The 15,781-nt window shown below is 35.0% G+C and overlaps 2 protein-coding genes across 4 annotated transcripts; one reads left to right on the top strand and one right to left on the bottom strand.

The window, feature by feature from the left end:
- Positions 1–3,149: 3,149 nt before the first annotated feature.
- On the top strand, positions 3,150–8,856 carry LOC18437681 (nuclear localized protein). 3 transcript variants are annotated; one of them, XM_011626376.3, is made up of 7 exons: positions 3,150–3,936; positions 4,838–4,911; positions 5,050–5,112; positions 5,238–5,339; positions 7,079–7,144; positions 8,191–8,263; positions 8,422–8,856. In XM_011626376.3, exons 1-7 carry the CDS (start codon positions 3,198–3,200, stop codon positions 8,823–8,825), a joined length of 1,521 nt encoding a protein of 506 aa, XP_011624678.1. In that variant the 5' UTR covers positions 3,150–3,197; the 3' UTR covers positions 8,826–8,856. The 3 variants fall into 3 exon arrangements, with proteins under 3 accessions (XP_011624678.1, XP_006847947.1, XP_088703253.1); XM_006847884.4 differs by having other exon boundaries at positions 8,413–8,856; XM_088847127.1 differs by having other exon boundaries at positions 8,385–8,856.
- Positions 8,857–10,500: 1,644 nt separating this feature from the next.
- LOC110007603 (transcription elongation factor 1 homolog) lies at positions 10,501–15,346 on the bottom strand. Its single transcript, XM_020669692.2, has 5 exons — positions 14,518–15,346; positions 12,585–12,717; positions 12,037–12,107; positions 11,764–11,785; positions 10,501–10,907 (listed from the first exon to the last, which is right to left on the bottom strand). The coding sequence occupies exons 2-5, from the start codon at positions 12,692–12,694 to the stop codon at positions 10,856–10,858; spliced, it is 255 nt and encodes an 84-aa protein (XP_020525351.1). The 5' UTR covers positions 12,695–12,717; positions 14,518–15,346; the 3' UTR covers positions 10,501–10,855.
- Positions 15,347–15,781: the final 435 nt, after the last annotated feature.

Genomic DNA, 15,781 nt, shown 5'->3' with positions numbered 1-15,781 from the left:
GGTAAAGGACGTTTTTTGTGAAGCGGAACACGTTGCATGTGGGTGCACTGTAATTAATTTATTCACATGGAGCAACAAATACTCCAAAACATAAATATAGTTAAAGAGACGTGAGGGCCATGGTTATCAAGACCCACGGAATTGTCCTTGGGACTTGTCGGATGGTCAATGCTCTGGGTATTATGGTCCCTAGTTAGCAAGTCGGAGAATAATAAAATATTGATACATAAATCGATTTTATTTCAAAAGTTCGAAAGAAAAAAATCAGGTAAAAAATCAAGATTGTCAAAAAATAAAAATGATACAATATAGGATTATGATTTGCGGCTATTGTATAGATATATTAGAGCCATTAAAGAATAATTTTATAGCCTTGCTACTGTCACTAGAGTAATACTTTTTTGTTGAAACTTTTAATAAATTTAACAACAATGCTTATTGTGTTGTCACAACACAAAACATATTATAGATTTATTGGGAGCATAAAATGAAACAACAACAACAATAATAAACGTAATAATTAATTAATAAATAACAAGAACTGTGAATCAATGTATATCATTATTTTTCAAAGAAAAATAAACAAAAAAATGCCTTCATTAGAGGATTCCAGTTAATTAAAAGAAAACACAAAGACCCAAATATATAAAATAGTAGTCCACCCAAAATACTTTGTTGTATATGCCAATAAAATATGAAATTAATTGAACTTCTCTGTGCATAAAAAAAGACAACAAACTGCGTATTTCGTATTGAATTCGTAGCTACCTCAATATTTAGTATCATTGAATCTCACTCTCTGTCTCTTGCTCTTTATAATGACGGTATGCGTTTTAAAAAAAAAAAAGATTTTTTTAAAACCAATAAACCTGAGAGAAAAAGGTTTTGAGATAGAGAGAAAAAATCCTGTTGAATTTGGGAGAGACGCATCGTTGAATTGGAGATAAAGACGCATCCACTTCCACCATGAAGGTGTCCCACTTTCCACCTTATAAAGAGGAGGGAGGCTAAATTTTTGACATGAGAGTGGTAACATTCGGGCACCAATATTTTGACGGAGAAAGGCAAACGTGCAAGTTAGTGCTTTTCTAAATTTTCCAAATTCAAGTCAAAACTGTTTTTTTTTTGGATTATGTTTTTTGGGTTATATTCAAATATTATGTAATTTATTTTGTGTTATCAAACATTTGGGAACTTCAAGATCTTGCAATATCTTAAAATATCTTAATATTGTGGGCCTATCAAACAGAGCTAAGCGTTCAAAACAAAAATAATATCCTAAGTTTTGAATTTGCTTCACTAGGAGATGATCTAAATGTACAATAAAATAAAATCAATTTTTTTCATTCCAAAATACTCATCCTGTGATTCTAATTGGATTTCTCAATTTCGTATAAAAACCCAAGGGGAATACGCTATATTGATATATACCCTTGCCGCGTGAGAGTATACAATACGACTTTGTACATTTTCTCTAAAAGTTTTAGATTTTTTTAAAAAACTTTGCGAAGCGTTTCACAATTTTGAATTTTACATCTAAATGTTAGAGATGTTCGTGACCTACTTATACCAAATACAAATAGCTTCATAACATACAATCTATTTGTAAAAGATAATCTCAATCTCGGGTTCAAAATTATTGAAATTCATCGAGGGTTGAATTTTTGGTTTGGGAAGGTATGCAGTATCCACGTGAACCTAGAGAATCATGGTCATGGCTGTTTAACAGCCCAGGTTTGGGCAGAGCAGCCCTGGTATGAGCCTCTCTTGGACTAGTGTCTTGCAGTCCTAGTTCAACCCAGGCCCGAAAATTCGGTTTCCAGCCCAATCCAATTTCATGATAGTTATGCTTCAGCCCCACCATGGCCCAAAAACACGGGCAAGGCCCATTGGAACCTATATAAATATGAAAAAGAATGTATTATATACTTTAAAAAGCTTTGAAGCTGGTTCGGCCATACGGTCCTAGCTTGGCCTGTGGGCATTAGCATGTGGCCCAGACCTACCCCAACGGAGTCTGGCCTGATAGTCCGAGGAACTAGCACTGGCCCATTAACACCCGCAAGACTTGGACTAATATGGACATAACCCGAGGCAAGCGGCACTTCAGGCCAATCTCTCCATCCATCACGTCCAATCGGCTAATGGACGGTTGAGACACCCATAACCATAGAGTCTTCATGGTCAATAGATCAACGCAGTACGTATTTTTTTTGAAAATTTCCCGAACTTTTGATAATGTTAACTCGTGAACTTTTCGAGCATCAACAGCATGCTCCCATGGGAGTACACTGTACACTAGCTCCTTTTTTATTTGAGGTTTTAACTTCCACTAAGAATAATTATTTTCTAACAAAACATATGGATGTTGAGTTTTCAACGCCTCCATATCGTCCTCTGAAATCTGGACTTTCTTTCACATTATTTCAAGCAACAAAAAAAAAAACATGGAAAAAGTTTATACAAAGCCAAGGCTCTAAACAATCAAATTAGAACCCACATCAAAATTTTTGCTACGAGAGGTTGTTTTGAACCCAAATATCCTCAAATTGATCATCTCGATATCAAGATGTGTGGACAGAAGAAAAAAAAAAGATTTCAAGTATTGTAAATAGTGCGTCTTTTCAATTTTTTTCAAGATTTTCAAGTTTCCATAGATATGCTCGATCTACACTGTTTTTTAAATTTTAAATTTTATAATTAAAAATAAAAATATATTTTAAGGCTATCACAAAGAGTTTTAACATTAAAACTACATTTCTTGATACTATTGGAAGGTATGCTTTACTTTGATTGCTTAGAGCTTTAGCTCTATTCAAACGACACCCAAAAATAACAATTTTTTGAGATCCCAAGAGGTTACACCTCCAAAATTTAGGAGACAGGCTTGGATCAAGTCGGTAGAAGCTAGGTTTTAATGGTCCAACTTCTCAAGTTGGATTCCTATGTAACATTGTCAAGAAAAAACTAGTTTTCGGTTAATAATTAGTTACCCACGGGATCAAATGGAACGTATACTCCTGCAGGAGCAGAGTATCTTTTCGCTTTTGCTTTTCGCAGGCGAAAACTTCACTCAAAATTCCGGATAACGTCCGAAATTTCGATCTGCATATCATTGCGCGCTGAAATTTCGTTCTCATATTGAAATCGAGAGAGATCGGGCCATGTGAGTTATTCGAGCTTCGAGGCCTACGAAAATGGCGACTTGGGAAGCTCTGGACGTGGATGATTCAGACCTTCAAACCTTATTTCGACCCAAAAATCAAGTCATGGACTCTTCTCAGATACCCAACTTCACTTCTCAAAGAGATCCAATTTTCTCTCTTTCAAGTTCCATGCCACCTCTCGTACCCTGCTCTAATTCAAACCAGTCCAGGATTCCATTATCTGAGAATTCCCAAATCACAAGAAATGAAGAGTTAGATGTTTTTTCTGAGAAAACTAGGGTCTCGCAGAGTTCAGTCAGGGTTTCGAGTGCAACTCCTGGACCCTCCTTTCAAGTTGCTTCTTTATTTGAAAATGAGCAGTGTGATAGAAATTCACAAAGCAATTTAAATGTTTCAGTCAAAGAAATTAGGGCTCCTCTGAGTTCAAGTGGGGTTTCTGGGCCGATTCATGGAAGTTACAGGATTGCTGCTTCTTTGTCCCAAAATGACCAATATCAGAGTAATTCACAGGACAATTTCGATGACCCTGTTGAAGAAATTAGGGTTTTTCGAGGTTCAAATAGGCTTTCTCGTCCAATTCCCGGACCAGCTGGGGCTATTCAATCGGCTATGCATGACAACAATTTTAGAAGTGATAATGTTTCTTTTACTGGTTCTCAATGTGGAAATGGGAGATCTTTAGGTATTTCTGTTGGAGATGATATTGATTTCCAGAGGAATTCTTGGCTATGTGCTATGGATTTTATCAGAAGAGAAAATGGGTGCACAGGTACGAACATTTATTCTTGGTGTTTTGGTGGAAAATTTCACTTCTGCTAGTATTCTTATGTTGTTGTCTTTTTCTTTTCTTTTTCTAATGTTCTCCTTTAATTGGATTCATCCATTCGTATGTGAATTGTAGTTCCATATGTTTTAGTCTTTTTCCTTTGTTAGTGTGTTGGAAATTTGGATTGTGGGTTTCTTATTCTTATAGTTTTATACAATATTATTTATTACGTGCTATCTGGTTCTTATCTTTGATAATGTGGAACGTATTTGGGATTTTCAGGGGTTGTGTTTTGGTTACTAATTTGCTCTGTAGTTCTTTTGGCTAAAAAATAGAGAAGAAGCAGTGGATTCTTATTTGAGATTGAATAGCTTTCTATTGTCACTTTACCTCTGAAATTTTTATAATGATTATTTGCTGATACATGATATTGTCATTGAAAATGTAGATCCTCAGGTATGGAGAGAAGGGATTCCATTGGGTTACCACAAGAGAGCTTAGAAATGATAGGAAATTCGTGTTTTCTTTGCCTGGTTGACAGGGTTGCAAGTTTGAAACATAGCTTCTTTTTTTCTCTTCTCATTTTACATTTCCCTTTGCCTAACTGTCTATGATGATTGCAATTGGACGATAGGAGAGATGATAAGGGATTCATATTCACTACTATGAGGTCATGATCAATGGCCCCATACCATTAGGATTTGGGGTGGGAAGATTACACAGTGTTGCTATACAAAAACTAAGGAATTGTTTCAGGTTTTCTTTTTGGTTAATTCTAAATATCAAATTATTGAGATCAGTAATTTTTGGGATACTGTTTTCCATTTGCTTTATTTTTGATAGTTAACGTGATGATAATTGTAATTTAGTAATTTATACTATTCCTTTTCATGAATTCCTTTAGGGATGGATGGATTTGATTTGAGGTCAACTATAAGCTCCATCGAGATGCGACGGAACATCGATCGTGTGCCCCAGGTAATTGAGCCCAAAACTATATTTTGCAGTCATCCTTTTCTTTCTTATGGGTGGATGGAGGAGCTATCCATGTAGTAGAGCATCTTTATTCTTTGAAATCTTGATTTTTACCGTTTCAACTTTGTGATTGGTGTTTAGGTTGTGGGTATCATCAAATCTTGCAAATCGAATGGCTTTGGGGATATGATTGTTACTCTAAAGGTAAGAGTTCACATATTTCAGACAATACAACCTGGAAACTCAAAATTTCTATGGTTTGACTGACGCATCAATGTTGAAAAGATAATTTCAGAAGAACTGATTTTATATCAGAAACTCCATTTCAGGATCCAACGGGGACAATAGTTGGTTGCATCCATCACAAAGTTCTTACAAACGATGAAGCCAGATGGGATATATCAGTTGGATCTGTTGTAATCCTCAACCAGGTTTTATATTGTCATGAATCTTGCATTATGTTATTTGTCTTAAATGTTATTTTTTATTTTTCTTTTTAATAATTAATCACATGTCTAAAGAATAATTTTTTTGCAATGTTCCCAGACCTAGCCATACTTGCCATCTTAAACTGGACGCTTGTGAAATGCTTTTGCATGCTTACTTTTTTCTGCCTTTCCCAATGTCAAACAAGTTGAGGATTGGCATTTGGCTCTTTTATTTCATTTGTGGAATAGGTTCCACTAAGTGCTTAAAGATAGTTCCTCTTCATCCATATCTATGGTTTTAGATGTGTTCAAAGTTCTACAATTCGTTTTTTTTTTTTTGATAATGTAATCTTCTATGATATACATTATAAGATATGCTATCCCCCTCCGCGTGATAGATTGCTTCATTCTCTAGTACACACACACATATGGGCTAGGTCAGCTTGTTTGGGCTTTTTGCGACAGACTGCGAGTGTTTGAACCCATGACCTCCCTCACCCAAAATGATACGTCTCCAACTAAGCCGAAGCCTAAGAGACACTTTCTTCATTAACATACTCCTTTTAGACTCAAGAGTTACGGGTTAATGTAAGAGGTTGTAAAGATCTTGTGTTCATCAAAGGCCTTAAGGTTTGCCCTAAATAGAATCTTTGGAGGCCATTTGGTTCAGTAAAAGCGATCTTAACCTGCCTGCTTTGTTCCACCAAATATGGACCTATTGTTCAGATTGATACACTAGACCTCCCTAAATTTTTTTATAAGGATCATTACTATAGGCTTTCATCCCAATCAGAGCCAGGCCCATTGGAAGGTCTAAGATTTGGGTGGGGAAGCCATGATCTGCTGGTCCTAGCCCGGGCCTGGGCTTTTAGTGGGTTTGGGCTGCTTGGCCCATTGCCACCTTTACTCTCCTCTTTTTCATCCTGCTACCTCAAAAATGGATTTTTCTCTGTCTGCACCACACAACTTTTCCTCTTCTCCTCCGAAAGTATGATATGGACCTTACTGTCCAAAACTACATGAACCGACATGGATAACTTCCACATGAGACTACCTTCCCCATCATTCAAGTTTCCCCAAAACCTATTATGTTCCATCTCCAACCTGAGTCCTAACCCCTCTTGGATCCATATCTAAAAAGTAGTTTTGTTTGCATGCACCCACGAATTAACCTTCTATGCCCTTCAACCCTTGCACAATTTACCACCCCTCAACTTCTATTACATTTACCTATGGATGAAAAGCTTATCCTATGTTTCATGGATTCTTCTGTTTGGGTTCTGTACTTTTTTCGAAGCACAGATAGGCACTTTTTTTCGGATTTCTTCTTCTTTCTCATTGATATATATATATGGACTTATGAACTTTGAAAATCCACATTAATTCAAACAAGGCATAACTTATGTTTTGGCTACTCATCATGATATGGAATATTAGTAAACTATGCTGGGTTTTGTTGTCTCTTATAATATATCAGTGTTTCTGAATCTTGTTCTTCTTGACATGAGGAATTTGATACCTTGTACCTGTGCTGGGCACAGCTCGTCTAGGTCTCATCCTGCCTCCTTGCCCTAAAACACTTCTTATGAATGCTTGGTGTGAAATCTAGATTGTTCTTTATTTACATGTTATAGACTACGTAACCGATTATTTATGCATCAAGGCAACTTTTGCTGAACCTGGCCAACCTCTAGCATGAGCCAACATACTGTACACTTCTTTCTAAAGGATCATTTTTGCAGGTCGTGGTCTTCTCTCCTGCTCGAGCCACACATTATTTGAACATAACATTGAACAATGTGAAGAAGGTGTGTTTTATCATCTGTTGTTATCTTGATGCATGAATTTACTATAATTTGAATTTCTTCTTTACGTTTGACACATTAAACCATATTGAAGGGGTTCAGCCTCTTGGTTAGTGGTTGGGGACAATTAGTTTGGGTTTGAAACCAGTTTTACAAGGAGTAAAGAAAAAGTACAACCATTTGGATGTTTTCTTTTTGGATAGTTACTATTTCAAAAGTCTTTGGCTTAATTGGTTAGTTGTTGATTATAACAACACCAAGTCCAATTACCACCCCTGAACTACCCAAAAAAAAAAGTGGCAGGAATGCATCCTGAGCATAGTTATGATGCAAGTACCTGAAAGATAAGAGCCATTATTGTCATTTCTGAAATAATGCAAGCTACACAATCCTGCGAATTCAGTATGCCTATCTTTCTGAAACCCACTAATGTTTTCTTCTGAGTGGCGCACCCTTTCTAATTTTCTTTCCTCTTAACAAGAATTTTCAGAGAACAAACTGATATGGTTTTCGTGATAATAACTGATAGAGCACATTTTTGTTTTTCGTTTTTTTCTGTTCAATATCTCTTATAGTTAAGCATGATAATCAAGGTTTAAATACTATGCTTGGTCTGGGACTCAGGCCATGCTCGAGCTAAGTAACTCAAGCGAGTCCAAGTGGACTCACCTGAATTGTGTACTGGCATGAAAATTCCTTTAAAATAAAAGCAAGAAAAAAGAAAATAAAAATCCCAATAATTCCAAAAAAAATCAGAAAAAGCAGGAACTATATTTGGGGGAGGGATCATTTAAAGAGAGACTCTGCTGGGTAGAGAGAGAGAGATGAAAACGGGGGGTGAAACTTGCCTCGGCTCCTAGTGAGGCCGAATAACTGGGCCGAATTCTCGAATGCTGGTGAGATTTGATCCCTGAGATAAGCTATCCCCATTCCAAAAGGCCTAGGGTCCTGAATATTTTTTTTTTTTTTTTTCTCAGAATAAGAGGGAAGTTTTACTTGGGATAATATCTAAAATTCAATCGATGCAAATCGGGTTTGTGCTTCAACAGGTCTTCAGTAAAGAAAGTGAGCCACCTCCCAAACAAGCAGCTCCTGCCTATGCAGTCAGATGCACAACCTCAGGTAATACTTCCCAACCTTGACCTTCTATCTCTTCCTATCTTCCCCTCATTTTGTCACAATTTATTAAGAATTTCTGATAAAAAGGATAAGGTTCTTCTTTTAGCTTCACAAAAAAGTTTAGTCTGTTCTTGGCTTTAAATAATTTCCAGCTGCACCAGCTGTGCAAACCGTAGTAGCAGAGACGTCAAGAGAGATGAGAGACAAATCATGGACACCAAACCAAGGTCAAGTGAACAATCGAGCTGACCTTCACTGTCCAACCATGGAAACTGAAGCAACAGAGACTTCAAGAGTAAGGGGAGAGAATTTATGCACAGCAGGTCACAAGACTGATCAAGCTGAATGTCACTCTCCAAACCCCATCAAGTCTCCACAAAGAAGTCATGTAAATGCAGTCGAAGCCCCTAATCAGAGATGCACCTTTGCTAGGCTTGATAATACGATATCAGCCAGGACTGAGCATGGAGTGACTGGGAAGTCTGTAACAAACTTTTCAGTGGCAAATTGGACTGATGAGCAGATTGATGAGCTTCTGGCTGATTGTGAAGACATGTTATTTTGATCAATGTGATTACCTTTCATAGCTTTGATCATTTTTATGGCTTGATAAACCTTTCAAAAAATCCTTCTCATTTGCTTCCAAGGCGTTTAGTTATTTTTGGCACAAGAGCCACTGATTCCTCAAGAATTTAGGTTAATTCATGAGGATTTGATCGACCAGTGAAGAGGGGTAGATGTGGTTTCAGGGTGCATGTATTTGGCCACTGCCCTGCACTGCCCTGCCCACACAGGAATCATCTCGCTCTCTCAGAGTTCAAGAGTACGGCAGTGACCAAAACACTGATGCAATTTTTAAAATGTTAATATTACTAACAAATTGCACGTGCCATGCGCAATGCTCCTATTGAGAAATATACGAAAAGTTTATATAAGGGTGAGGCCCCCTTAACCGGCATACTTTAAAAATTCATTGGAATAAGTTGTTTTGATGTTGAGAAACCCCCAATTCAATCATCTCGACCTCTTTTCGAATATACTAAAAAGTTTATCTAAGGGTGAGGCTCTAAGCCATCCAATTAAGGCGCACCTCAAAAATTCATTGGATGAGGTTGTTTTGATGCTGAAAAAGTTTGAACTTGATCGTCTCGACCTCAAATTGTATAGACATGAGAAAGAATTGATTTCAAGTTTTGTAAATAGTACATCTTGTAATGTATTATCTAGACCGTTAATTTTCAAGTGTTCATAGATCTGTTTGATCTTTACTATTTTTAAATTTTTAAATTTTACAATTAGAGATGAAAATGAATTTTCAGGCCATAAAAACTATTTCTGATACTAAAATAATATAATTTGACACTATTTGAGAATGCGCCTTACTTTGATTGTTTAGCGCTTCAGCCTTGTACAAACCACACCCACTTTTAAATACTTAATCCACAAAGTAAATTTTATTTCTGTTTTTATTTTACTCAATATTATTTGTATGGTTCTTTAGATTTCTATGTAACCTTTTCTAATAGTATAAAGTTGTAACCTATATGAACTTTTTGTTCAAGATTTAAGGGATACAATCTCAATGAGAGAAAACCAGAGAGATTTTTAAAAAAATCTAGACAAAATATAAGGGTTAATATTAAAAGTATTCTTCTTTACACATGTTCTATTTTGTATTTTATACCTCAGGTAAAATGGTTGTTACCCTCTAACTGTAAACGTCAAATACATGCGCAAAAGTCTACGGAAATTTATCAAAATACACCGCAAATTTGAACCATTTGACTTTTTATCTTAGGCGCAATTTCAGAACCCATTATTATGCTATTAGAAATTTGACAAGAAAAATGACCTATGTGAAATTAGATAAAAAATATATGTAACATGTTAAATAATTCAAATCTAAAATGTAGTTTTATAAATTTCTCAAAATTGATTAGCAATTTCGTGAGATCGACTTCTGGCCATCCACCATCCATGCCCAGTGATGGCAGTAGAGATTAACTGTAATTCCAAATGACATTCGTGTACTTTTTGTTAGTCTCTACCATCCATTAATTGAACGGACCGTGATGCCCCACGGGACGGGATCTACCATATAGCGACAGTGCATGGTATGTTGTGACAGAGATAGAGAGAGAGTCGCATAATGGAAATAAAATAATTTATTAAATGACTATAAATAATCAAAATATCAAAATTTCATAAACTCACACTCCATCCATATACATATTTGCACATCATAAAAATTCATTTATTTTGAATACATGAATTTAAGCACAAATTTGGCCGTGGTATGTACACATGAGAGAAATTGCTCACATTTACATTTTCTATAGCTTCAAAACAATGACAACACCAACTCAGTATAAAGAATAAATGAAATAAATAAGAACAAATCTTAGCAAAAATTAATTATTTACAGCACGCAAGAACTGAACATGATGCATAACTTGTGTGCTCTTCTTCACCAAAAATCGAGAAAAAAAGAATCCATCAAGTCTTGTACAAATAGGGCAACTCTCCAAATCATATCATTTTTTGCATCCAAGATTCATGGCTTTGGAGCGTCCATCTTCTCATAATGATTAAGATTCAAGGCTTTGGAGCGTTTGCAGCTTCACATGCGTCCACCCATTCGCAATAACTACAAACACAAGCATTTTGCACACCAAAATTAGTAAGGCGACAAGAAGTCCACTACATTTGACATTAAACCTCAAAATACCAAGTGTTTCTTATTCCCCTCTCTCAAGTTTATATAAAGTTGAGACCTTAAAAATGTAAAACTACAGATGCACCTCAAAATCCATCAAAAGATGTTGTTTTAATGTTGAAAAGCCATCTAATTGATCATTTCGACATCGAGATATATGACTATGAAAAAAAAAAATTTATTTTAGTCCTATAAATAGTGCATCTTACAACACATTATCTAGACTGTCAATTTTCAAAATTTTCATATATTTATTGACCTACTTGATTTTAACTATTTTCGAAGTCTAAAATTTTATAATTAGATTTGAAAATAGATTTTGAGATAATCCTTAAGAATATTTTACATCAAAATTATTTGTTATCATAAAGTTTGAAGGTGCGCCTTAATTTGATTGTTTAAGGTTGCAACTATATGGAAACCGCACCCATATATATATATATATATATATATCAACTGCAGAGAAATTGTGTAAGAATTCCGGGAGTGTGGCAACATTAGAGAGAATTGGGCAATCCATTCGTATTTTAGTTTCATTTACTATGTTTTCTGATAGCATTGGGCACTAGGCAGCTTTATCATTTCTTCGAGATCTAATTTTTACATTTCTTATTTTGATTCCAGTACATCTTATTTTGTTTTTGAAACTAACTGTAACAAAAAAAATTTAGTTAACCAACTTGATTGCATAACTTAAGGGTAATGAAGCCTAACATTAAACATATCAAATGGCTATGGAGTTCCAAAAGAAAAGAAAAGAAATGAACAGATGGTTAAAGCGACTTACATGTCAATGGGTTCCGTTAAAGCTGCAAAAACAGAGAAATAAGGAATTGGGTCAGAGTAATGCTTAAAGAAAAGGGACAAATAGCAGTTACCATATTTTGATTTTAGACAGCTACAAATACAAAAGTTCAACTTTTGTTAGAATTAAAGTGAAATAATTGAAAAGACGCGAAGATGGCCACTATATCGCAGAATGATAAGGGCGAGATAGGAAATATATTAGATTTGTAGAAATCTAAATTCAGTTCTATATTAGAGAGGTTTTTAGATATACCATGAATCTTGGTTGCATATCCCACTTCGCAAACCCTGCAAATAGCCTCCCCAATCTTTAGCTTTCGATCTCTGAAGAATAACATTATCCGTTAATACCCACCATAATAGGTAAGTCAGAATACTCATCCAGAGACATATATCAGTCCATTTGCAGGCTAGAAAAGAAAAAAGAAAACAAAAGACAGACACAACTAATGAAAATGAAAGAATAATAGTAATATGAAACTTTTGGGAGCGAAAAAGAAAGACTGTTAAACTCAATTGAAATAAGAATTCAAATTAAAAAATGCGACAAAGCATAATATTCTTTTGCTCATTTTCAGAGATACAAATGCAAAGGTCTCAAAAGAGACAGTACTCAGTACACGATAAAGCAGCGTGTTGGCCAATTTAAGATTAGAGCGAAGGTCTGCCCAACAAAGCTTATCATCTCTTTTAGCGGTGACATGTTCAGCACTTTAAAATGCAGCATCGATAGATACAAATGGACACCCAGAAAAAATATTATAGGGAAAATAAAGATTATTATCAGGAAAAGCTACTCACATTATGCAATCAACACTATCAGGATGGTTACAGAACGGGCAGCAAAATGTCGTATCAAGCTTGGGTAGCTTCTTCTTTGGAAGCACGGTCCTGGACTTCCTCTTCCCCATATTTCAAATACTCAGCTCAGACACTGGTTGAAATAATCAAATCACATATCATATCAATTGAACAATTATGTCAAGCAATCAATGATAGAAAATGCCAATTCCAAAAGAAAACAGAAAAAAAAAAGAACAAGGAAAAGAAACCAATTCATAAAGAGGAATCATGAAGAACTAATAGCAAGGGCATCCAAACTCTAAACTTAACCCTAATTACATAACAACAAAGTGCATAAAGGTATTTTAAAAAAAGAAGAAGAAGAAGCAAATACTGCATAGACTGATACAAATCATATTGCTAGGTATGGATTCTAATTGGTGCCCAATTTTGGTAAAAGGATGACTCATTGAACGCAATCTCTGGAGCATCCAATGAATCCAAATGCCAAAGGTGCTTGGAGAGATTCTTGGAGAAATTTTGAAGTACGTGAAATTTCTGAAGTTGGGTTTAGACATATTTGGAGAGAATCAAACAAGTTACGAGGACTTCCTGACAAGAGAAGGAATAAAAAATTCTTCGATAACAGTAAAAAGTGTGAATAATGTCCCATTACAGGACGTAAATGGTGTATATCTCAAACGACATTTATAGTTGTATATCTTTTATACTTATTAATGATCTTGCTGACAATGTAAAAATATGTATATTATATATGTGCGTGTATCCTTCGCTGTGGCTAAAAGAAATTTTCATTTTAAGAATTTTCAAAGCAACATCCTTCCCCATAGCATGAACTATTTCTAACCTCAAGAGAACTGCCCATGATGAAGAACACTTCAAAAACCATTTAGGAAACAAACTTTTAACTTTTCAGAAGCTGCAATTAAAGCCAATTTCTTAACAGAAGTTCTCTTCAGGTCAACCTGTAGTAACCTTTTGTATCATCCTTAGAATATAGAGAATCATAGATATAAACTCAGGTTAAAAAAATTTATTGTTTAAGAAGTTCGCTATTACTTAGAGTATATGTTGTATCTGTAACTCTTAGCTTAATACTTCAGAACTGAAGCTTGATCATCATAAGAGATAAAAAGCTCCTAATCCATGATCTTGTAACTCTCCCACCATTACTAATCAAATCAAATCAAATCTAATTGACTGTATGCATATAAAATCTTTAAATTCCTCAAAACAAGGTTTCACTGTCCAAATTGATTTTCTGGCTAATTACGAAAATGGAAGCTTCTTGTGCAAGTTGGCAAGTGAGAGAAGAAGCAATGTTTCAGGGTCCTAGAAAGCAATTTCTAAGTTCTAACCATCATATGAATCAATTCATGACCCCAAACTTGCATGACCAAGTAAGATTTCTCAAAAGATTTCAAGCAAATGATATCATACCTTACAGGGACTGAAGGGAACAGTTTTCTAAAACCTGATCAAGATTAATGCGTAGATAATGGATGCATGTAAGTATATCCTTAAACCCTAGAAACCTCAGAACTGTAAACCCTATAGTAGTACATGGAAAAGCTTACAAAGTTATAATCAAAGCCTTGAACGCCTACCATATACCACAATTCCAGTCAAATTATGTCCAAATCAAATCCTAAACAAGAGAGAGTGAAATATACAAATCTTAATTCCTAATCGTAGAAATCTAAGCCACATATCACATCTTGTGAATACAAAGAGAGAGAAGAAAAACTATACATGGAGAAACCAAACTATTGCATACAGAGGATACAGATAACAGAGGAGGAAATCTCTCAGGTTTTGAAAAGATTAGAGAGAGAAAGAGGGCTCATCTGAGTAGAGAAACCCAACCTGATGTTGTGGTTTTACAGAACTTTAGAGAGCAAAGACTCTATCGCACAAAGAGAAAAGTTACCTGGTTTCCAAAACGCAGAGCAAGAAAGCGATATAGCAGAGCAAACTTATTCTCCAAAACTCAGAGCACTGAGAGCGCGTCTTCTCCAAAACGCAAAGCAAGAGAGCGATATAGCAGAGCAAACTTATTCTCCAAAACGCAGAGCAAACTTATTCTCCAAAACGCAGAGCAAGAGAGCGATAGAGAGGAGGTAGAAAGATTAGTTTAAAAAGAATCTTAATCCCGAAACTTTATAGTGTCCTAATGTATATCAGAATCAAGAACATCCCAACGATTTATACGCAGATTAGTTTGAAAAGAATCTTAATCCCGAAATTTTAGAGTGTCCTAATGTTTATCAGAATATATCAAGAAAATCCCAACGATTTATACGCAGATTAGTTTAAAAAGAATCTTAATCCCGAAATTTTATAGAGTCCTAATGTTTATCAGAATCAAGAACATCCCAACGATTTATACGCAGATTAGTTTAAAAAGAATCTTAATCCCGAAATTTTATAGTGTCCTAATGTTTATCAGAATCAAGAAAATCCCAACGATTTATACGCAGATTAGTTTAAAAAGAATCTTAATCCCGAAATTTTATAGTGTCCTAATGTTTATTAGAATCAAGAAAATCCCAACGATTTATACGCAGATTAGTTTAAAAAGAATCTTAATCACGAAATTTTATAGTGTTCTAATGTTTATCAGAATATATCAAGAAAATCCCAACGATTTATACGCAGATTAGTTTGAAAAGAATCTTAATCCCGAAATTTTATAGTGTCCTAATGTATATCAGAATATATCAAGAAAATCCCAACGATTTATACGCTTCAATCGGGTGTTTAATTCTTTCAATTTGAATCCTATATCTTGTTGCCGCGTAAAGTTCGTTTTAATAGATTTTGGATAAAATAAAAGAATATGGTTTGATAGGGCTGCAGCCCTATAAAAATAAGTAAAGCTCCACCTTATAACTCATCAAATAATATTAAAGGAAAACCTTTACGTCTTACATCTCGGCTTGGCTTGAACATTTATGGTTGTGAAATAAAATTAGGATTTCAAGCTTTATAATTAGTGTATATTGTAAAACTCATCAAATATTATTTAAAAGAAAAGCTTTATGTCGATCATCTCTGCTTGAATATTTATGGTTGTGAAATAAAATTAGGATTTCAAGCGTATATATTGTAAACAATTATCTAGACCACATGTTTCGTTTTAAAATTAATTATTCAAGATTTGTACTATTTTTTGAGTTTCAAATTTTATTGTT

This window comes from Amborella trichopoda, chromosome 9 (assembly GCF_054954075.1).
Source record: "Amborella trichopoda isolate Santa Cruz 75 chromosome 9, AtrichopodaSantaCruz75HAP2 v2.0, whole genome shotgun sequence".
NCBI classification, from domain to species: Eukaryota; Viridiplantae; Streptophyta; class Magnoliopsida; order Amborellales; family Amborellaceae; genus Amborella; species Amborella trichopoda.
This window is presented reverse-complemented; position numbering and strand designations above follow the sequence as displayed.